Source organism: Ovis canadensis, chromosome 13 (assembly GCF_042477335.2).
Source record: "Ovis canadensis isolate MfBH-ARS-UI-01 breed Bighorn chromosome 13, ARS-UI_OviCan_v2, whole genome shotgun sequence".
Classification (NCBI taxonomy): domain Eukaryota; kingdom Metazoa; phylum Chordata; class Mammalia; order Artiodactyla; family Bovidae; genus Ovis; species Ovis canadensis.
The window spans coordinates 25,466,130-25,490,582 of NC_091257.1; the positions used below are offsets into that span (position 1 = coordinate 25,466,130).

Sequence of the window (24,453 nt, forward strand, 5' to 3'; positions counted from 1 at the left end):
CTGTAAACAGAGCACCTTATTTAATGACAAATAATCTACTCAGTTGAAATGTCTTTTCAAATGCCATCACCCAACATCTCCAAACACTTGCATGAGTGTGCAACTTTGGGGACTATAAAACTCTGCAAGAAGTTACATGGGCCACTTTCTTCTGGGAGCCTTCGCCCATATATCAAGATGTGCTTTCTAGGCCTGTGCGTCCCAACTCCTGTGAGGCTCCAGGGTACTGTTTAAAAAAAGAGATTTGGGGGTATCATCCCCCACAACTCTCATTCCATGACACTGCAGAGCCCAGAAAATGGTCTTTTAAAAAGGTCCCCAAGAGATTCTGAGCTGAAAACACTTCCCTATGGGAAGCCAACTGGTATGAAGTGCGGAGTAACTGGTACTTACGTTGCTCTGGATAAGAAACTGGACTTGGCGACTAGAACAGCATTATAGCAAGCTCTGTGGTTTCCTTTCAGTCCCTTAATCATCTGGAAATGCCAGTGTAATTTTTACTTTAATAGAAGGACAGGAAAGCCTAAATAGAATACACTGATACGGAGTAGATTCGGTCTAGAAGAAAATGAGCATCTTTGGTGATGTTCATGTTGCTCGTCTTCCAAGGAGAAATCACAGCTGTTAGGAAATCACTCCTCTCATGTATGACCCCCAGATGACTTCTCGGGAAGGCTGTTCTTAGCTGGTAAAGCCAATGTTATTAATATAAAGTATTATAAAAGATAGTACAAATCTATAACCATCTCCCCCCTTGCAAGTATCAGAATATCCTGGTAATAAATATTCATACACAACCTGGGTCCATATTTGTTTTTCAATATCTGCCCATGGCTAATGAGCCTGTCTTACAGATATATACCTTCTAAAACCAGCACTTCTGCTAAGAGACTTGGAACTCTAGCGCCTGGAGTTTGGAGAAATGATGGTCATCCTTAAATTACGCAAAGGCAAAATCAACCCAGATGCTAAGGAACAGTAATCTCCTAAAACCTGCCGTTGTGCTCCAGGTGGAGGGCAGTGCCAACTCGCCGCGCACAGCAACAGTTGCTAGGCAGGCTGGGCTGGGAAACATCAGGTTAAAGGGGTCGACGGGAAATGAAGCCAAATTTAAAACCACATGCAAAAAGCCAAAGGAGAACAGGCACTCATTTAGAGCTCCTTTTAAAATCACATAATCAATCTAGAAAAGGAAGGGAAATGTGCTTAAACACACGGAATTTACTGTGTGCCACCCTTCAAGTCTAACACCAGAGAAGACCGACTTCCCCTGCGTGGAATGTTCCCACGAGGGTACAGATACCAGGGGCCTTTCACACAGTCTCCTGGCTGGACACGGGACTTCTGAGTCAGAAAGGAAGTGACTGAAAATATTTTCTCTGAAGTTCAGACTGTTCCAATCCCTGGGTCAGGAAGATCCCCTGGAGAAAGGGATGGCTACTTACTCTAATATTCTTGCCTTGAGAATTCCATGGACAGAGGAGCGTGGCAGGCTACAGTCCACTGGGTCACAGAGAATCAAACATGACTGAGCAACTTACACTTTCACTTTTCAAGAACTAAAAGAATACTTCACTACACCTTCTGTTTGCCCTGCATACATTTCACAATGTATATTTCACAGTCTAAGTGACCAGGTTCTGCGTCTCCAGTGGAAAACATGGATGGCATCACCAGGATCCACCTGCACCCACTGCTCCAACAGTGCACAGCAGCTGCTGTGATCTCGCCCCAGCTCAAAGGCGGGCCCTGGTTCACCTCGACCAATCCACGTAACCCATTCTCTTTATCAGAGTGACTGGCAGAGATACTCTGGGCCTAAGCCAGTCAGCACAAGGCCCCAGGGATTCGTTCACAAATACATCAGTCAATCAGTGCAAACTTCAGAACTTGGCTGGAGACTCAACCCAGACTCTCTGAATTTAGATGGTGTGGTGGGTAAATACAAAACTATCGCTGCTGCTCTCACCCGGCCATTCCGAGAGCCTAAAGACAAGTCATTACACCAAAAAGGCATAACCAAGTCCCAGAGAAGCAGAGCCCGTGCCCTGATCAAACTATGCCTAAACCCCACCCTACCACCTGACCACTACTCTTCTACCTTATAAGCCAGTTTGAAACTGGGTTTTCTGTTATTTGAAATTAACAAACATAAAACACTACATAATAAAATGCCTTATAAGTAGCTGCATTGTAGCTGCATAAAACTATACTTTTTAAAAGTTTGTGTATACATAATTTCTGGTTTTTCTGGCCAGTGAGAAGACATATATTATTGTCAAGCCAGTTTTACATATGAAAAGATGGATTTGGAGAAAATAAAACAAGAAAAAAATGGTGAAAGATATGTGAAATCTGAAAAAAAAAAAAAAACCTGAGCTCACAGATTAGTGGTTTGGTGGCTACCAGTGGTGGCTCAGACAGTCAAGAATCTGCCTCCAATGCAGGAGACCTGGGTTCAATCCCTGGGTTGGGAAGATCCCTTGGAGGAGGACATAGCAACCCACTCCTGTATTCTTGCCTGGAGAATTTCACGGACACAGGAGCCTGGTGGGCTACAGTCCACAGGGTTGCAGAGTCGAACATGACTGAGCGACTTTCACTTTCACACTTTTTTACACAGGGTGGCAATGTGAAGTGGAATAAATGAACGTGGTCAAAAGGTACAGGCTTTCAGCTATAAGATGAATAAGTCCTGGGGATGCAATGTACAGTTAATAAAACCTCTTGCATGTTTGAAAGTTGCTAAGAGAGTAGATATTAAAGGTTCTCATTACGTGAAAAAAAAAAGTAATGATGCTGAAGAATGTTAACTATATTTACTGTGGTGATCACTTCTCAAAATACACAAACACTGAACTGTTATGTTGTACACTTGAAATTAATACAATGTTAGATGTCAATAATACCTCAATAGGAAAAATAAAGGAAAGCATTATTACTGTAATGCTTACAATGCTGACTATGTGTTGGACTCACCTTATAGGACAGGTAGTACTACTGTCCGCATCTTACAGAGAGATTCTGAGACACAGAAAGGTCAAAGGGACCAAGGTTAGGGTATGCACAGACACAGGTCTTAGGCCAGGCAAGGGGAGGACCACCTCCTCGCTCCTCTGCAAACTCACAACTCTGAGGACTCCTCCAAGGGGAGTTAAGTGTGTTTCTGGGTGACATGAACAATAAACTGATTGTACTGTGAAATGGTCACTGTTTAAGCCTTCCTGCCAACAAAACCAAGTTCCTACAGTTCAGCACCTCCAGAGAGTTCAGGTGCACATAAACCATTACTTCCATATGACCAAGGCAATCCTTTCCTCCCTGGCTGCAGCCATAAATTTGCAGTAAGAGCCCGTCAGCGTGCATGCCTCACTGCAAAACATCAGAAGGAAAATCCCCTACGCATTCAAAATTATTTATCACGTGGTTCCAACATTTAACAGGGCGCATTTGACTTATTCCCGAGCCTTCTGTTCCAAGAAATGTTATTCAAAAGTAAGAACCAACATACACTTGCAATCCCTTTATTTATGAGCAGCTCCTTCAAGACGAAAACTGCCACAGAAAATAAGGAGCTTGGCATTATTAACAGCATCAGAGTTGGTCCTGGGAACAGCTCGCTGAGCCTCTGACTCTGCCACGTTCTCAGTCAACCTCCAGCGCGAAGGCACTGACAGTCATCTCCACTATTAATTATCAAACCCCGGTTTCGGAGCACAAGGAACTTGATTACTTCGCCTTTTATATTAAAAAAACAGGTGCAAGAGCAGAACTTTAGAAAAAGGAGAACACAAGAGTCTGATGGAAATTAACAACCAGAGAAGTCGACAAACTGGCAACTGAGTACCATTAATATATAAAGAGCAGTGATGTCTTTTTCCACGTGCTTCAGACGGAGAGCCAGCCAGCAAGGCAGCTTATGCAAATGCACTACAAGAAGACCACGGGCTTTGCACCAGGGGTACTGACAGTTAACTTCTGTCCAGACACAGACTCATTCACATTAGTCTGCACACTGAAGCAGGGAGACAATTTCTCTCATAAAGTTGGAAACAGTACGTGTGACTGTCTAAGGTCAGAATTCTGAACCATCAAATCCCCAGAAGGTTGCTAATAAGGAGGGTGATGCATGGCTGAAAGTGTTGTCTCCTCTTTCATTCGAAAGCTGAGCAAAATCAATGCCTGTAAACAGAATTCTATCCTAGAGCTACCCCCAGGTTCAGTTCTTATACCAAAAAGAGGTCAAGTTTAACTGATACAAATAGAGACACCGGCCACAGATGTCACCTCTCCACTGGTTTGTCTGTAAGTTATCTAGAAACCAGAATATCCAGGGCCCTGGGTGGCAAGAATTCAGAGGTCCATGACCTGGCTGGTGTCAAGCCTGCCGAGCATCAGCCCCAGGAATCTGCGCTCCCTCCAAATCCACTGCCCTCCCCAGCACATGTCTCCTCCGTGAAATGGAAAACTGCAGACAGCAGGAAAAAATTCATTGGTAGGTTTCTGTAATCTTCCAGAGACAAAAGTTCAGCTGATAGATTCTATCATAAAATGGAAATAAGTTGGTTTAAAGTATGCCTCTCCAAGAAATTTGAACTCAGAAAATCTAAAGCCAGTCAAGGATTCCAATTTCATTTTACTCTATTTATTATTAGTCAAAACATTCTGAAAGAACAACAACAAAACAATTTCTCCATCAATGTGTGAGATACTTCCTGCCTCTTCGGAGACAGAATCTTAAGACAGTGGCACAAGTTAAGCTGAAATTATGTGTGTTAGGATCGCATCATCAAGTAGATTCAAGTATGCACCACCCTCCAATTCAATTCAACATTATCGTAAGAAAAAACTCCAAATAATGTCTAGGGGGAAGAAAAAGACACTTTAATTCAACAAATCGCCCACTTTTCAAGGACAAGCCTCTGCAGGGGCAGCCTCTGCACGAGAGCAACCTGCTTCTTCCCCACACCCTGTGCCAAACCAGTCAGATGGCCCTCACAGAGCCATGAAAACACAGAAGCTGGTCACGCGCCAGAATAATCCAAGGATATACCTGCAGTAAGGAAGGGACCCTGTTTGCTGAGAACTGGGAAGAATAACCCCTGCTGGGGGATTCGACAGAACATACCCTCCGGGCTGTGAGCACACGCACAGCAGCCCAGCCCTGGACAGACCTGCACAGAGCCACGGGCAATTCTGCCAGGCCAGCTGCCCAACGCCCGAGAGCTGCCCGCACGGCCCACGCTGGCTGCAACTTATTCTAAAGCACAGAGCTCAATGCATTATTTGGAAGTCAGATAATAAAGTCAGATAAAAAACTACCTCTGAAAGTTTCATTTTTATCATTTGAAGACGCTAGAACAGAGAAATGAAAATGCATCCTGAGCAGAAAAACTAAAAAGGTGCATACTGGGTGGGGTTAGGGGGAGAGGGGGTGGGGGTGAGGGGTCAATGGATGGAGGGATTCTGAGTGACTTGAAAAAATTCACTGGCAGTAAGACGTACAAAGCCAGGCCAGAAGGGCAGGGTGTTAAGTAGTCCCCTTATAAACCATCCCAAATACAAAGCAGCCAATGCCACGTGGAAGCCATGGAAAGAGGGGCTGACATGAAGGCCCTGGGAATGCACCAACCCCAGGCCTGGCAGAAGTCGATTCATCACAACATTAACTTCCAAGAGCCAACAGTTATAACAGCTAAAGACAAATTCAGCCAGAGTGAAAAACGCACTGTGGAAGCCGAAGATTCTGAGCAGCTGGCAGCGCCCAGCATTAGACAGAAATGCCAGGTGTTCCCATCCCTGGGGACTTTAAGACAGGGAACTGGTTAGTCTGCTGATGGCAGAGCTGGGCAGCTGGTGGAGCTAGTGAGGCCACCCACAAGCTGACAAGGCCAGGAAACCAGCACCGCCCCAGGAGGAGGGGCAGGTGAGGAGGAGATTCTGGAAGTCAGGGCTATATCGCCAGGTGGTACCGCGCCAGGGATTCTTCAAGGAAATGGCGTGAGAAAGGTCTGGTTCCTCCCTCCAACCCCTCACAGCAAATCCCACTGGGCACAGGGCAGCCCGCTCGGTAGCTCCCCACGATACAGGTCAGAACAGAAGGGAAAACCCGGACTGAGGGCAAGAGAGTCCAGGATGGCCTCACCCTTCCTTCCCCAGCTTTCCAGGTCCAATACACACACTTGGAGGTGCAGACACGTCAGCCAGGCATCTTATTAACACACAGGCTCTGACTTAGGAGCCTGCGGTGAGACAGAGCGCCTGCACTTCCAACCAGCGCACGGACGATACTGATGCTGCTGGTCCAGCAACCATACACGGAGCAGCAAAACCTAACTGACCCAAGGCAAGAATTGATCTGTAATCCACAGGAACGCAGCCACATTCCTTCCAAGGATGGAGAACACAGACGTGTGTGAGCCTTTCAACTGGTAGTGAGGAAGAGAGGCTGCACTGCACAGGCAGGAAGGAGCTCCGGCGCGGGGCGGCTGCTGCACAACACGGCGCACTGCCTTCCCCGCCAGCTCACCAGGCGTGTGCAGGTCACAGCTGTTACGAGCTGAAACGTGTCCCCCTAAAAGTTCAACTGCTGAACCCGAGCTCCAATATCTCAGGATGTGGCTGTTTCAGAGATATAGCCCTTAAAGAGATAATTATGTTAAAAAAGAAGAAATGGGGCTGAGCCCTAGTCCAATCTGACCAATGTCTTTACAAGAAAAGGAGATTAGGCCGAAGAGGGTGACCAGGGCCGCAGGCACACAGAGAGAAGGCCACATGAGGCCCAGAGGGCAGGCAGTGCTCATAAGCCAAGGAGGGAGGGAGGCTTCAGGACAAGCCTTGATCTTGGTCTTCTTGCCTCCAGGACTGCAAGCAAATAAATGTCCGCTGCTTAGGCCTCAAGTCTGTGATGTTCCGTTATGACAGTCCTAGCAAACTAATATGGAGAAGGCGATGGCACCCCACTCCAGCACTCTTGCCTGGAAAATCCCATGGATGGAGAAGCCTGGTGGGCTGCAGTCCATGGGGTCGCAAAGACTCAGACATGACTGAGCAACTTCACTTTCACTTTTCACTTTCGTGCATTGGAGAAGGAAATGGCAACCCACTCCAGTGTTCTTGCCTGGAGAATCCCAGGGGTGGGGGAGCCTGGTGGGCTGCCGTCTATGGGGTTACACAGAGTTGGACACGACTGAAGTGACTAGCAGCAGCAGCAGCAAACTAATATAAAGATTTTGCTTTAGTTCCCTGATACTACTACTACCAGTAAGTTTTCACTGTATGAGTTTCTAGGAGCTGGTACACAGAATGATAAGGACACAGTCTGAGCCCAGGTCCTGCTCCTGCTTAGAAGGAGAAACTAAGATCACCAAACTCCAATTATGATGAATGCTGTAAAAGAGACAGAACCAAAAGCCTTTACAGACGCCAGAGGAAGACAAAATCATTCCATCTGAAAAGTGGGAGAGAAGAGGGATCAGAAAGAGCTCCACGGTGGGTTCTGATGGGCATGGAAAGGGGAGGACCTGAGATGTTAGAGCAGCACAGGCAAAGGCCGGAAGACCCCAGAACCCAACCCCCAGCGCGGACAGGGACCAGCGAGGCATCTGGCCAGGCGGCGGGGAGACCAGGAGCTAAAGGCAGATGCAACTATGGAACTGGGAAGGAGCTCAGTGCCTCTGGGGACCAGCAAGGGGGTCTAGGCTTTAATTTCTAGAAATGAAGATTCATGAAAATGAGAAAGCTAGATTAACAGGCGAAAGAATGGATATACAGTGTGAACTGCAGAGGATGATAAAGCCTGCATTACTACCCACCTAAGAAATACCTCTTCAAGGTCAACACTCTTTACACTGTCATCAGCTACTTGCATCCTAATCCCAAGCACTTATCACCTCTTGCCTCATGACCTGGGTAGAAGAAGAGGTTGCCACCCACCCTGACTTTCAAGCTGGGGGTGAGGGGACATGACCCTGTGGGTAGGTATCACAACCCACCAGCGACTCAGGAAGAGAACTGAAGCCTGAGATGGAGCTGGAAGGTCACAGCCCCAGGCTCTGCAATTATCACCACGGCGTCACCAGCCCAGCTGCAAACACCCAGCATCTCGTCAGAGCACCTTTCATCCCCTCTTCACCCCACTCAGCACGCCTGAGACTCCACTCACCCCAGCAAGGAAAGCCCCAGACCAGATCACAAAGAGGGGGACAAAGTCACTCCTTGGTTTCTGAGCATCTGAGAGCTCAGGAAAGAAAAAGCCACAAGGCTGGCTCCCAGTGTGCCAAGAGGCACTGAAGCATCCTGTATAGCCCTTCAGTCCCCCAGACGGTCTCACTCTCGGTCTTCTCTCCAAAGGTCTCTCCTTGGATGTTCAGGATTCAGGGCTTGGAAGGGATGATACTGACAAGTCGGCAAAGTAAACAATCAGTGCTATGGTGAAGCTGATCCTGGGAATCTACTGCCTCACTGGGCTCATCTCTGCTGCTGCTACTGCTGCTGCTAAGTCGCTTCAGTCGTGTCCAACTCTGTGCGACCCCATAGACGGCAGCCCACCAGGCTCCGTCATCCCTGGGACTCTCCAGGCAAGAACACTGGAGTGGGTTGCCATTTCCTTCTCCAATGTATGAAAGTGAGAAGTGAAAGTAAAGTCACTGAGTCGTGTCCAACTCTCAGTGACCCCATGGACTCCAGGCAAGAGTACTGGAATAGGGTGCCATCGCTTTCTCCGGGGCTCATCTCTAGAAACAAGCAAATGCAGTGGGAAAACAAGGTCCTAGAATTGAAGGTTCGTATTTTAACGGGGCCACACGGCGATTAAACCACTGATCTCAAAGCAAGATTAGACCTTTACACCCTTGCCACAGCCCTTTGGGTGAAATACACTACTTCCCCCTTGACTTTCTGTTCAGACTTGCTTTCATCACGGTATGAACAGACGCTTGAAATGTGCCTGCAAGACCAGGTGTGCCTGCTTCTACACTGGCCCTGACCACGGATCATGCCTAGGACAACCAGCCAGTCCCAGACAGCGAGAGACAGACCTGGAACCCACCTGCAGCCTGAACCCAAGCCCAGCCAGACCAGCCAAGCAGCCAATACGCACAGGCACGAGGGGCAAGGCATGTGGCTTTAAGCCACTGGACTGGAGTGGGTTCTCCGTAGCATGACTGGAGCAAGAGCTGATGAAGGAACAGTCAGGCAGCAAGAATGCCAGGAAGATTCACAAACTGAACAGACATAAACTCATCACAAAGCAATCTCTTTCCCCAACAGTTTCCAAAGAATGTTTTCAAAAGCATCTGAGTAGCCCTCTTCTTCACCTCAGCCCTTAGGCGCTGTCTTCCAATAAGAGATGAAGACAGCTCTTAAAATACCAAACGTGAGCAGAAAGCAACTGCGGGTTTAAAACCCAGACACCAGCAGAGAGATCTAAAAAAGGGCTTGCTGGGTCAAAAGAAGGGAGAAATCTGAAACATCACGAGCCCTTCTCATAACTTTCAACACTGAGCACGTAACACCTCGCTCGTCTTCTCATCTCAAAAGTTAATAAAAGATAAAAATAGTGAGATTTATGAAAAACAGAGTTGGAATTGGAAGAGGATTTATTTAGCTTCAGGGTCCAGAATAACATTAGGAGAAAAAAGCATCAGAAAAGGTTCAGAGGCTCACCATGGCGCCTCAGTGTGGACAGCTCTGCAGGGCTATTATAAAACCCCCAGCACAGTGACAAGGAGCAACCCGGCAGAAAGGGTGGGCTGACGTCTTCGCATTCACTGCTGCACTGCCTCCCGTGCTATAAGGCACAACACACACCAATGGCTTTGCAAATAGCTGATGACTTGATGTCTCCTTTCCTTATGTGCAGCAGATTTTAGTCCTCTCAGGCTAATTTGCTGAGGAAAGTATACATCATGCCGTGAACGGGCCAATGATCGGGCTTCTTAACACTGGGGCTGCGGCCCCACACCTCCAAGCGGGCGCAACAGGGACGATGAAGAACAGTTTCATCTCTGCCCGTGCTTATTCCCACCCAACTCTTCAGAAATGCAACTGAAGTCTTCGCTCAGTTTTCCTGCACGAAAACGTCCCAACAAAACAAACATGAGAAAGTACCTTAAAATAACATGACGCTATCATCATCATCGGGAGGAAAGAAAAGAAATTCTGGATGCGGAAGCCTTATTTACTGCAGCCCTTTTCAGAGCTGGAAAGAATGTCTCTGGGACCACCACGACCCACGGCCACTGAGGACTGCAGCTCAACTCTGCTCGTGAGCAATAAGCGTTGTAGCCCCCAGAGCAGGCCAGACTGCCTACATGGTACAAGGAAACTTTCATGAGATGATGCAGACCCCGCTCTCAGAGCGAGTAACGCAGCGGCTATCCCAGGCCTTCAAAAGCTCCCCCTCAACCCTGTGCAACGGTCACCAGGTGCTCCATCCTCACGTGAAGGCCATCCAAGTCAGGGTTCCGCAAAGACGCACAGCTAAACCTCATCATCCTCACCAACATTCAAGGGAGGCCTCAGTCCTCTGGGAAAGTTCTACCTCCACAGATCTTAAAAAAAAAACAGGATTCAGTAATCATCTCTGAATTGTGTTCTCTCATGTGTAAGGACAGACAGATGCTATCAAAGCGTGAAATTCCAGGCTGAACCTCAAATCTGACATGGCTGATCCTCCACAGATGACACAAGTTTCCTACCAACTCAGCAAAAAAAAAAAAAAAGGGACCACAAAGAAACGTGTATTTTGAAGCATAAAGTATGAAACATGGAGGCTATTACTGACATCTTTTCACCATGAATCTTGCCAAAAATGCAGCCCATCACTGCCTAGCCCATAAGACACACAGGAAAAAAATATTCCAGTAGGAAATTACTAGCTGGGAAACTTCTGAAGTCTAGCATGCAACACACATACTCTACAGTACTGCCAAGGGAAGTATTTATTTTTTGTAATTCATTTATCTTAACTGGAGGATAACTACTTCACAATATTGGGATGGTTTCTGCCATACATCACCATCAATATGAACCGGCCACGGGCATACATGTGTCCCCTCCCTCCTGAACCCTGTTCCTACCTCCCTTTCCACCCCAAGGCTCCAGGCTGTCACAGAGCACCAGCTCTGGGTGCCTTGCATCACCCATCAAACTCCCACTGGCTACCCATTTTACATTTTTTCAAACATATTGCTTCTATATTGGGTTTAACAAAAAGCAGAAAGACAAAGTGGGAGCTCTTGAATATTAAATGGAATTTAACATATGTTGAGTCAAAAATGGAAAAAACTCCACAAGTGAGAGTAAATGCCTTAAGTATAGCACCGTCTCTAAACACACGGCTTTAATGACTAATAGCTCCCTTTTCTGTGTCTTTAAAATCAAACCAGAGTCCCAACCTAAGCAAAGCACACAACTGCCACATTTGGCAGAGAGAGAAAAGAGTTTACCTGCTGAAGCAAGCACAGTAAGATTATGACACCTTTTTACAGTCCTTACTTTCAAAATATTTTGGGTTTCGTTCCACTTATTTGTCCATTCCTTGGTCAATTCTTGAACCTAAAAGAAAAAAAAAATACGTATGTCATTGCTCTATAAAAAAATTACTGTGATTTTCTTCTAGAAAGTTTTCAAACTTTTATAGATCATAGAAGAACGCACTACACTTTTTTAAATTAGACAGCAATGCCGCAAAGTACCATTACCAAATATAAATCAAACTAGCTGATCTCACCCTACAACCTACATTACGGCAAAGGAAAGAACAGAAAAAAAATCTGTCAAGCTGCCTAGAGCTTTACAGCAGTCTTTTTCAAGGTGCACTTAAATAAAAGCTGCTTCCTTGGATATTAACCAAAATTACAAGTTCAAAGATGCCACCATCCCATTACATGGGTTAATTTTTCCTGATTATACTTTGGGTCCTACGAAATGGTGATTTACTTTACTTTCTCATTAGATGTGATGATTAAGTCACCTTGGAAACTGCCATTTTCTTTTAGGAGATAATCTGCTTTTGTAGCTAATTAATAAGGTTTATAAATATCATTTTATCTTTTTTTTTTAAGGTGGCTCTTTAATTGACTCTTAGTAAAGATAAAAATATCTTTTTGATAATAATCAGCTTCTTTCCAGTCTGCAGTAACTTAAGGGAGAAAATATCCCCCACTGTCGAACACAGCACAGTTGGAAATAGATTCTCAGTTAATGAAAATACTCTGCTAGTTCCACACAACTTTTTAAATGACCTGAGTGAGTCATTAAGAAGTAAAGTGATACCTGACTGAGAGGTAGAAAAAAAAAGAATGGAAAATTCTGTCGAAAGGAATATACTTCGGATTAAAAGAGAATGACCTCTGCGGGGCTGGGGGGAGTGCGTGGCACACACCCTCCTGAAGCCTCTTCCCTTCCGTCCTTCAGTGTTCCTGCCACCTCCCCACCCAGAAGCAGACGCCATCCTAGTTCACCTGACTGGTCTCCCTACCAGTAAGTTACCCTGTTCAGCCAGGTCGAAGTGGAAGCACAGAATACACTGGATTACGTGCTCAATGCTAAGAGGAAAATACTTTCCACAGGCCATTAAGTATCATAAACGGAAAGGACGTGAGTCAGCAACCTTCAAGAAAGGCTGTGTTCATTACTGACAAAACAGGAGGGACTAGAGTGATAGTTTATCCAAGAGCAAAAGCAAAACACTTCTCACTCACCTTGTTCATTCAATGGCTAGACATTTTACTCCTCAATTTATCGCAAACACCCTGGAGAAGGAAACGGCAACCCACCCCAGCATTCTTGCCTGGAGAATCCCATGGACAAAGGAGCCAGGTGGGCTGCTGTCCTTGGGGTCGCAAAGTTGGACACAGCTGAGCAACTGAACACTTACCGCAAACAACTACAGGAGTTCTAAGGTAGCATTTTTTTAAAATAAAATATCTTCCTTGAAATGAAACAAATAAACTTATTTACAAAACAGAAAGAGACTTAGAGAAGGAGAATGAACTTATGGTTGCAGGCTGGGGCAAGAGAAGAGGGTGGATAGTTAGGGAACTTGGGAAGGACATGGACACACTGCTACATTTAAATGGATAACCAAGGACCTGCTGTACAGCACAGGGTACTCTGCTCGGTGTTATGTGGCAGCCTGGATGAGAGGGGAGTTTGGAGGAGAATGGATACATGTATATGGATGGCTAAATCCCTTCCCTGTTCTCCTGAAACTATCGCAACATTGTTTGTTAATCAGCTACACCCCAATACAAAACAAAAGGTTTTAAAAATATATCTTCTTTAACTGGGCTTCCCTGGTAGCTCGGCTGGTAAAGAATATGCCTGCAATGCAGGAGACCCCAGTTCAATTCCTGGGTTGGGAAGATCCCCCAGAGAAGTAGCATACCCACTCCAGTATTCTTGGGCTTCCCTGGAGGCTCAGACTGTAAAGAATCTGCCTGCAGTGCGGGAGGCCTGGGTTTGATCCCTGGGTTGGAAAGATCCCCTGGAGGAGGGCATGGCAACCCACTCCAGTATTCTTGCCTGGAGAATCCCCACGGACAGAGGAGCCTGGCGTGCTACAGTCCCTGGGGTCACAAAGAGTCAGACACAACTGAGTGACTAAGCACACACACACACACATCTTCTTTAACTAGTTATTAATGTCAAATCTATCATCTTCTTAGTAAGAGAAGAAACAGGACTGAGCCTCTCTAACTTCTTTTTTTGCTCACTGGTACATGTCAGGCAAGGCTGTCCTGCCCGCCCCCCTGGACCAGCCATACCCACAGGCTCTCCTTTCATCACTCAAGTGATGCCAGCCCCATGGGTCAAAGGGCTTTTGGTGTTGGAAAAGCTTTCAGAGAGGGAATATTCCTACACCTTCTCTCCCTACAGACATAGAAGAGACTGGGGTGATGAATTTACTAATTTATAATAATCAGTTAACAGATTCTCACTGGCAATTTATCTGAGAAACACCAAGTATTTAACAAAGCATGCTTTGGGATTTTACCAACAGGTATGTTCTCCCTGAAGAAACGTAAGCCAATTAATCCTTTTCCAATTCAATCAAATAATTCCAGCTTTTGAAGAACTGTAAGTATGCCTTGGGTTTCTTTCACCAGTGAATTTAAACCAAATAATCTTCATTTTTAAAATTCGGAAAAAAAAAATGCAAAGTCTGATAGCACCTCTCACAATGTGACCAGGTGACAAGATTTACAGCCAAGTGGATGGCAAACAATTTTAAAAGGTCAGCAAAAGAAGAGGTAAAAATTTAGAAGATGTTATTAACAAGCGTCATGTCTGTCCCCACATGTATAACAATTCAAATTAAAATGTTTATTAGTTTCTATTAACTTGCTAGGTTTTCCTGAAAACTATCAGTAAGAAATAATTTAAGACTATATTCAGACACATCACGGGTTTCCCTGGCGGCTCAGGTGGTAAAGACTCTGCCTGCGATGCAGAAGACCCGGATTCAACCCTTAGGTCAGGAAGATCCCCTGAAGAAAGAATGGCAACCCACTCTAGTATTCTCGCCTGGAGAACTTCATGGACAGAGGAGCCAGCAGGCTGGGACAGTCCACAGGATAACAAAGAGTTGGATACGACTGAGCGATGAACACACACTATCCAGACACATCCATCGAAGTCCTCAAAATTAAAATTTCAAGTACCAAAATACAAAATGTCAGGAGAAAAATAGGGATTAAGAAACTAATGTTTTCACTAATGCTATTATCAGCAAATTAATCAGCATAATTATCCAGGAAGTGTCAACAAGTTCCCAACTACACTCTGATTTGTATCTTCAATACTGTGTATTCTTGAAAGAGCTCTACCAACAGAACCCTATTTTCTTTCTCCATCTGCTTTAACCATTTGGCACAGTGAACAAAATCCACTCTGAAAACATTATTAATACCTGTTTCTCTTTTCAAAGAAGGTCTTTTTCTTTTAAAAAGAAAAAAAAAAAAAGAGTATAGAAGTAGGTCATCCATGAAACTAGTTTTCAGAAAGCACCAGCACATAATACTGGCTTCAGCCCAGGACACTCTCTCCCCCAACCTCAAATCCCACTTTGTTTAAGAGCAGCTAAGCACCTTCCCAGAGTATTCAGTGATTCCCTAAGTGCTGCAGTCCCCACTAATAAGTAAAAGGATGACCAAAAAACCCTACAGTGAGGCTGTGGGGACCAGCACGTGAACACAGCCTCCCTCCCCTGAAGGCGCAGCAGCCTCACTGCCTCGTGCAATGGCCCAGTCTCAGCTGTATTCAACCCTTGACTACCAGACAAACCCCATCTATTAAGTCACAGAGGACACAGGAGATAGACTGGAAGTCAGCGAGTGTGGGTCTTTAAAAACGGTGGGAGCATTAACTGTCATGAAGAAAGACACTGAGTCTCAGACAGCAAGTCCTGGGCTGGCCAAAAAGTTTGTTTGGGTTTTCCTGTAACATCTTGTGGACAAACCTGAACAAACTTTCTGGCTAACCCCATACTAAAAAAGTATCCACTTAAAATAGTGAAACTTAAAAAAAACAAATAAAATAGTGAAACTTATGATTTAAAAAAAAAAAAAAAAACAAGTTAAGGTGTCACTTACCCTGGCTTCATTCTGCTGAAGTTTCTCCTCCATACTTAAGGCTGTGGGGGAGTCCAAGAGGGCAATCTGAAATGAAACCACAAAAGACAGAGGCAATGAGTATACACCGATAATCCAGAGGAAGGGTCTGCCCTGACACTGTAAACCATCAAAAACCGCCACAGAAACTATTAAACAGACGTGAAAAGTATGTTCCCACACCTCCCTAAGAGTGTTAGTCACCACGAAATCTTTAATCCACAGGGTGCATGCCTCGTGATATTCAAAAAACCACAGCATCCTGGTAAAACTACGTTTGCAACACCAATCAGCAAAGACAAGGAAAGAGACCAACACGTAACAGGCTGACATTTTATCAAAATCAAACACAGTCTAAATCCCTAGATCCTGAAAGACTCTTCCGTTTTGAATTTGCACCGAGTACAGGTTCAAAAGGAGGGGTCATTCAACCAGAGGTTTCTGAAATTTATCCACACTGATACGTGCAAATGGCCCTCCTTTATCACTACTGCTGGGTCACACACTGTTACAGGAAGGCTGGGCCACAGTCTGTGTCCATTTCCTTATCTGTGTTGCAAAGATGCATGTGAGAGTGATAAGCCCCACAATCAGGTTCACCCTGGCAAGGCAGAGGCGGGGGAGGGAAACATAGCCAGGCAGGGCACAGAGGGGGCTTTGACTGCATTCGTAACTCGCAGCCCGAGAGGCAGGAACACAGGGCTCCAGACGAGGCCACCTGTGAGGAAACCGGAAGGGGGTCTCCCTCCCACTCCACCTCTCCAGGCGGAGGGCAACCTGTCTCACCCGTTCTGCTACTTAATTGTGCGGGTATTCTGGTCATAAGCAAGTGCGCTCGTGTTGCTTTTCAGACATAAACAGCATGAACGCTATTCTGCATATTGCCTTTTTCATCTCACAGTCTATCTTGGGAAAAATTCAGTGCAAATAAATCTATTTTATTCTTTGCAACAACTCCAGTTCCAGCGTACAGCACTCCACTGTGCGGTTATTCTACAGTTTATGTCCACAGCTTCCTCTTAACGGACTGGTAGTTTTTTCTCATCTTCTGCTTTACCAGTGACGCTACAGTGACTTATCCTATACCAGCTGCCTACAGGATGCGTGGCAGTATCAACAGAATAAATTCCTAGAAGGGAATCTGTTAATCACCTAGATACACGACTTTTTCTCACTGTCTCTCCTCCACAGAGGCTTTCACACTTCCCTGACTACCTGGTCTGCTTTTGCCCATCTTCACAAACACCCCATCACCTAGTTTTACTCGGTGACCCTCCCTGAGATGTTGTCTACCTTGAAAGTTTACACATAGCGACACTTTTATTATCCAGCTATTATTCAAAGTTTATCTGCGACTTCAGCTACACAAATGAGAAACCCTTTCTCCTTCCATCTTCTCTAACTCATTGCCTTCTTTGCTTCCGGGACTGTTCCTGCCTATTTCTATGTGGTTCATTTTCTTGCTATTTTTGGAGACATTTAAGAGAGAAAAGTTAATGGACATTCTCTCTCTGCCAAACTCAAAGCAGAAGTCTGAAAAGATGCTTTAAAGAGAACATGTGAAAAGAGAAGATATCCAAACGCTTGACTTCATTCATCCTCGGAGACACGGAAACTACAATCATTCTGTGACGCCACAAGGCCCCATCAGAATGGCCTATGAGGAAAAATAGAGAACGCCAGGTATTGGCAAGGACCTGACGCAACCAGAACTGGCACTTTCATATATTGATGGTGGAATACAAGTTGGTATAAAAACCTTTAAAAATTATTTTGCAGTTATCTGTAAACCAAACATTATGTACCCCTTCTGACACAAATTCCACTCTTAGGTATAAACTTAACAGACATGAAGCTGGATGTTCACAAAAAGACACATACAAGACAGTTCACAGCAGCAGCAATAGCAGCAAAGGGAAAATCTCCAAAGCCCATCAAACAGAACGGGTGAGCTGGTGCACACACGTGTGACGGAGCGTAGCACAGCGGTGCTCAGACGCAGATCCGAACCCACACGCTCCACCGTGCAGGAACCTCACAAGGCCTCAGACGGAAGCTGGTCACGATCATCCGGGGCCAGCGCACCCCCGCCAGCCGCGTGGGCCCCCAGTCTGTCCTCTGTTCTCACTGTCACTTCTCTGCCTGTCCCTCAACCCTGCTGCCTGCACTGTCACCTCCCCAGGCCGTGCCGCAGCCCAGCACCCTGCAACCTTATGAAACGGGTGTTTTGTAGGTCTATGTTTTGCAATTCCATAAATTTGCTCTTACATAAAAGCGAGAGCAAGAGTATGTACTACATGATTACATTTATATAAAGAACAAAAAGAGGCAAAACTAAAAGCTAACCCTGCCTGAAGAAGTCAGGATAGAGGGTACCCTTGAGGGGAGGAGCAGGCGGGTCTAGGAGAGGAACGTGAAGAGTTTCTAGGGCACTGGGGAACATTCTGTTTCTTGACAGCATGCAGGTCATATGGGTGAATACAGCTTGTGAATATTCACAGCTATGTACAGTCAGAATGGGTATCATTCTTCAGTGGAGAGTTCACATGGACGTATATATACATATACACCACTACATATTTATCTGTCTATAATCTGCAACAGAAGCAGATACGTGTCAGAATCTTTCGCTGTATTGAAACTGTGCTTTTGAAACTCTGATACACATGGCATTTTGCGTTGGCAAATTATTAAACATAAAATTATTAAAAGCAGGAGCTTTTATCTGACTGTACTTCAACAACCCAGAAATGGAGCTCTGACTTGAACAGCATTTTCAATGAACCACAGCAGCCATCTGGAACAGGATACTTTGGGAAAACAAGAATGTCACCAAAAGATTTTATACAGAGATTTTTCTAACGAGTGCTTAAGAACCTCTGCTTATTTTATTAAGCATCACAAACTTAATTAATTTTGGATAAGCCTGTATTGTCTCACAACAATTTATAGCTTCACGGTGCAATAAATTACTTTAAATTGGACTCGTTTTTATTGTAATGTATTGTTTATCAGAGTTCTTCACTGTATCCTAAAGTGGACAACAATCCATTCCACCCTCACCCCCAAAGCCACAGTAACTAAAATAATCCTTTAATGACTGTGGTGGTCTTCGGCCATGAAAGAAAAAGGCAACCGAAGATCACAAAGGATAAGGTAACTGGCATATGCGACACTTCTGAGACGTTCCTCAGACAGAATGTGCAAACGTTTGAATGAAGTTTCCCTGTTGGTGTGATAAGGCTCCTTTCAAGGACTTCCTCGGTTTAGGCTGATCTTTCTTTTCCTTCATTCTCATGACTTACTAAATGTTAACTACAAGAATGCTCCAAGTCCTTCCCTTCACACGCAGTAGTCTGGGTAACTCTATCAAATCACCTTTATATGTTTACCTCAGGCAAATATTTTTAAAACATGGAAAAAAGATCCCAATGACATAGTATATAAATGAAAATGACAGCTGTGGCTGGCGTCATCGGTGATTCGAGCGTGGTAACGTCATGAGCTGCTGGACTCGTCATGCTGAGGCTTCCACGCACACACAGGGAAGTTCCACATCAGTAAGCACAGCTAGGACCTCCCTGGTGGTCCCGGGGTTAAGACTCTGAGTTGCCAATGCAGGGCGCAAGGGTTCGATCCCTGGTCAAGGTACTAATCCCACCCGAGAAGCAGCACAGCCAAAAGATTTAAAAAAAAAAAGAGTACAATTATGTGGAGCTATTTTTAGGTGCAGAGATCAGCTCCCAGCCCACTCCAGTCCCCCAGTTTAGAGGACAGCAACTCTTGGGGCTTTCAGGACGCGGGAAACTCTGTGAGGCTCTTGGCCTGTTGAGTCTCATGAATCAAACTGCTCACAGGATGCCAACGGCTTCCCCATGCTCCTGGAGGGAAAGCTGCTCTGAAGACAGCTCTGTGCATTTGAAGGAAAGCTGGGTTCTTTTTTTTTTTTAATGATACACTTCAGACATCCATTCATGAGTTAGGAAATGGGGAAAATGTATCTTGTTTTGTTTTGTCTTGTTTTGTTTTTCTTGGCCATGTCATGCAGCATGTAGGATCTTAGTTCCCCAACCAGGGACCGAACCCATGCCCACTGCTTTGGAAGCACAGTCTCAATTACTCAACCACCAGGTAAGTCCCTCTTTATTTCCAACTCCACTTTAACTCTAGTGTTTTAAAAAGTGATCCTGACTTTCTCTCATGACTGTGTCTAAACCAACCAGCACGGATCACACTGTGATCACAGAACGTAGCCTGGTACACACACCATGCAGAAGGTTACAGTGAAAAGGACAAGGCTGCTTCACAAAAACCCCAAAGGATCCTGAAGGGAGGCTGTTTCCGCCATCACGTGGGGGCCCAGGCACCTCACCTCAGCCAGGCCACAGGGATGTCTCAGGACCCCTCATCACTATAACCATTGCTGTAAGGAGCAGTACCAAACAGAGACTCAGAAAGGGGCTCATATGAGTCTCTCATTCTGTTAAAATACATCTTCAAGTCATAAAATGCTTCGGTAGAATTTTAAACATTGCTCCAAGCACCTCAATTTCCTTCCACTAATGGAGATTATGCTGCTAATCCTACTGCATGCTAAATTTCCATCCATAATTGATAACTATTAGGTAGTTAATCATCTCGGGTTTAGTGGATAAAATCTTAAGCACAGAGCATATAATGAATTTGAAGGCCAACGGGAGGGTGATATTAAGGAGAGACCGGGCTAACTCACTCAAAGCTTTACTTAGCACTTATTTACTCGAGTCAATACGACTCCCGAGATGAATGTCTCATTAAGATCCAGAAATAGATGCCATTACTCAAAGAAAACTACTGGTAATTCTCAGAAAAGAGCCAACCTGATTCCCCTGGGCAAGCAGCGTCTTCAGCCTGGCTATCTCGGCGCGCAGTTCACGGATGAGCTTGACGTTGGCGTCCTCGTTAATGGTAGGCTTGTTGATGATGTTTTTGGCTCTATTTGCATAGCGAAGAGTACTTAGGGTTTCTCCATAATTGACATCAGCAGGTGAAATGGCTGTGAAGAATGAATTCAAAAAATAATTTATCCAGCACTCTGTTTCATTTAACACAAAGTTGGTTTGTAATTTAAAAGTCAGATTAACCCCAGGTCGCTGGATAGACTAAATATTCATTACTGCAGTCGTGAATATTACAAATTATCTGGGACTCATAGGAAAGGTGCTCACTATGCCAAATTAAATGCCATTTCACTCTTCTTAAGTTTAGAATCAGCCATCTAACCAAATCTAAAACGAGACTGGAAACACTCCATTGCCACTTAGGGAGTTTCCTCTGTTGAACATATAAAGAGAGGATTTCAAGCCTATTTACACTTCTCAAGATAAAGCAGAAATTTAAATCCTTTTAAAAGAGTTCTGGCAAAACCTACCACCTATGAAAACCCAGAGTGTGATAACTTTTGTAAAGAGTCTGTAGATCGGCTAACCCTCTTCCTCCCAAAGCTTTGGTTGATCACATCCCCACCTCAACCCCAACAAACTTGAGAGCTAAAGGGACTACACAATTGCATCTGGGGTGCACACCCCTGGGAAGACCCCTGGCCTCCACAGGGACTGCATGGCTCGGGCAGGAGGAGACATGGAGACAAGAAAAGGCGGGGGGCAGCTGGAAGGGAAATTCTCAACAGTCATCTCCCCCTTGCATGTTTTCCCTTCTGTTCTGCTTCTTCCTGTTAATTAGTGAAAATATAGATGTATATTATTGTTATCATATATATCAAACTTTTTCCTCTCAATTCTTAATCTTAAAATCCTTATTTTCTGCTTTTAAATAGAAAAATAAAGTTGGGTTATTTCCAGTTTATGTCTAGAGTTGGCAGAGTTGGAAGTTTCTGTCCTATAAGCACAACTGAGGATCATCCTGCATGGACGTCAGTTTGCATAACCAAAAAAACAGCAAGTTAATGTAACCAGGAAGAGGGGAAAAGAGTCAATAATACCATACTGGACCACAGTAAGTACTTTTCTTCAAAATAGAAAAGTTTTTTTTTTTAAAGAGGTGCTACTTCCTAATGAAATACTTTAAACTTAAAATAGCCACAATCAATTCACATGAAACACTGTATGTTGATAAGAAAAAAAAAAGAAAAATTCTTACTGGCTATCATGATAGTTTTAGAGTTTCCGCCGAGGCTGTCTTTCAACAACCAAGTCAAAACAGAATCCCTGTAAGGCACAAAAACTTGCTTCTTCTTTACGAGAGGGTTAGCTGCATCCTGAGATAAATCAGCTGCAGGGAGAAAGAAAAGAAAAGGTGGGGGAAGGCAACGACAATTATTAAAGGCTTTTTTGGTTTTTTTCCTCTTGAATCTGGCTTCAAAAAACCTTGACGCTATTACTCTAGTTTGTAACACAAGCATTAAACCTAAGCTCTTCATGCCACTATGGAGCACCGAGAGCAAAAGCAGGCAGGAGACAAGTGTGAACCTACCTAAGGCAGAAATGACGTTTCCCAGCGTCACGAGGGACTTGTTGATGTTGCCCCCTTCCTTCAGCCGGACCCCGGTGGCACCAGTGGCGTCCGCCCGCTCACTTCCAGCAAGATCGACCAAGTGGATCTTACTCACGGTTTCTGAAGGCATTTCAGAATCAAATTTTGCCTATGGTGAAATAAAAATGCAAAATGGAAGAGGTATACAGAACGCCAATATTTACATAACACTGTGTGTTTGTTTTTCTTCTGTGTCATTCATATTTATTAATCTTCTCTCCCCAACTAGATTATTATTTAACAGAAACAAAAATCTTTCACATCCTCATTGATAACTAGCATTGGACTGGCAACATATTTAGCAATCAAATTACTTTTGGTTGACTCTCTTTTTTTAACTCTTTTATTTTATATCAGAATATAGGCAATTAATAATGCTGTGATAATCTCAGGTGCACATCAGAGCAACTCAGCCATACATACACATGGCTCCATTCTCCCCCAAACTCCCCTCCCATCCAGGCTACCACATATGTTTCTGTGTTTATAACACAAGTTCAAGGGCTTCCCTCATAGCTCAGTTGGTAAAGAATCTGCCTACAATGCAGGAGACCTGGGTTTGATCCCCGGGTCAGAGAGATCCTCTGGAAAAGAAAATGGCAACCCACTCCAGTATTCTTGCCTAGAGAATCTCACGGACAAAGGAGCTTGGCAGGCTACTGTCCATGGGGTCACAAGAGTCAGACATGACTTATCAACTAAACCACCAATACAAGTTCTAATTATTTCCCACTCCTCACTGTGATCTCTCAGGGTACATTTTTTCTTAATTTTGTTGTTTCATTGGGCTTCTTCCTGTTCACAATAATTATACTGGACACAATAGAAGCCGACCATATGTGAGTCTTAAACTTTCTGAAGAACCACCAATTCCATTATCCAAATCACTCAGTCATTCAACAAGGGCTGAAGGGAGAAGGAAGCTAGACCCTGAGGGGCACTCATTCCATAAAGAAAAATATAAGTAAACAAATAATTAGTTTTGCTCTCACCTAAAATCTTGAACAAGACAAGCATAATGGCTTTCCAAAATATGATAAACAGACAATTATGTGAAAGATCATCCAACCATTATTTGATGTTAAAATACAATTTGTTTCACAATTATAAAATAGCGAAAATCTTAAATACTGTATTCTTTGATTCCGAATTCTACCAAAATCTTACTTTCCCAAGACTTTTAACCCATGTTTTACAGTCTGAACCAAAATGCCAAGAAGAAGTTACTGCATTTTGCTACAAAAGCAAGCCTCTTAGGAACTAGGGATGGCCACATCCTAATCCACATTAACCAGAAAACAGGAGAAAAACCAGCAAACGTAATAAAAGATACATTTCTGGAGAATTTATCAGGAGTTGTTCCAATTGACCCTGGAGAATTTTTTCATCTTCTTTGCTCTCTGATCCCCCTCATGAATTATGCTAAGTCTTTCTACCTGACATGCATAATGGTTAACACAGGCCAGACTCCCCCGACACTTTCGGGCTCATTGGTTTCACTGGCCTCGGTGTTAACATTATTTCCCAGTCATTTCCACCTGTGTTCTAAACACTCTCCACCTCCAGATCAGAACATTAATACTTAAAAACATCACTTGTCCTTTAATATCATTTTAATGATCACAATTAGCATTGTGGGGTGAGTTCCATGAAGCCACACAGGACCACCCACCTTAGACCACTCGGGGTGATGAGTTCCTCACCCTGGCCTCCAGCTGCTCTGTCTGGCAACCCATTATCTACCACAAAGCGTGCAACAATGAAAACTCTGGCTTAATTAAACACAGAGCACCTTTTTTTTTTTAATGTGGAGAACAGGGCAGAAGCCTGCTAAATATGTCTTAGAGGTCTTCATCAGGCTACATTTCAAATGAGCGTGTTTGCAACTGCAGAGAAACCATCACGCAGCTCATGTTCAGGTCTGCCAACTGCTAAGTTGCTTCAGTCGTGTCCAACTCTGTGCGGCCCCATAGACGGCAGCCCACCAGGCTCCCCCGTCCCTGGGATTCTCCAGGCAAGAACACTGAAGTGGGTTGCCATTTCCTTCTCCAATTCGTGAAAGTGAAAAGTGAAAGTGAAGTCGCTCAGTCATGTCCAACTCTCCGCGACCCCATGGACTGCAGCCGACCAGGCTCCTCCGTCCATGGGATTTTCCAGGCAAGAGTACTGGAGTGGGGTGCCATTGCCTTCTCCACATGTTCAGGTCTAAAGAACAAGAAAACAGCAGTGGGGCGCCTCTGAGGCGCCCGGCTCAGCACAGACCAGTCCGCAGCCGGCGCTGATGAGCGCGTGACGCCCTCGGGGG

General features: G+C 44.7%; 1 protein-coding gene across 7 annotated transcripts in view; it reads right to left on the minus strand.

Moving 5' to 3' along the window:
* KIF16B (kinesin family member 16B) overlaps positions 1-24,453 on the minus strand; it is a 302,672-nt gene that overhangs the window by 217,156 nt on the left and 61,063 nt on the right. For all 7 annotated transcript variants that reach the window (XR_011248056.1, XM_069547100.1, XM_069547098.1 and 4 more), the window contains exons 8-12: positions 22,089-22,257; positions 21,756-21,887; positions 20,477-20,652; positions 15,600-15,665; positions 11,500-11,559 (exon numbers count right to left, since the gene is read on the minus strand). Coding sequence is in view for 6 of the 7 variants with exons in the window: in XM_069547100.1 (XP_069403201.1) it covers positions 11,500-11,559; positions 15,600-15,665; positions 20,477-20,652; positions 21,756-21,887; positions 22,089-22,257 (603 nt within the window). In the remaining variant the exon portion in view is untranslated. The remainder of the gene's footprint in view (positions 1-11,499; positions 11,560-15,599; positions 15,666-20,476; positions 20,653-21,755; positions 21,888-22,088; positions 22,258-24,453) is intronic.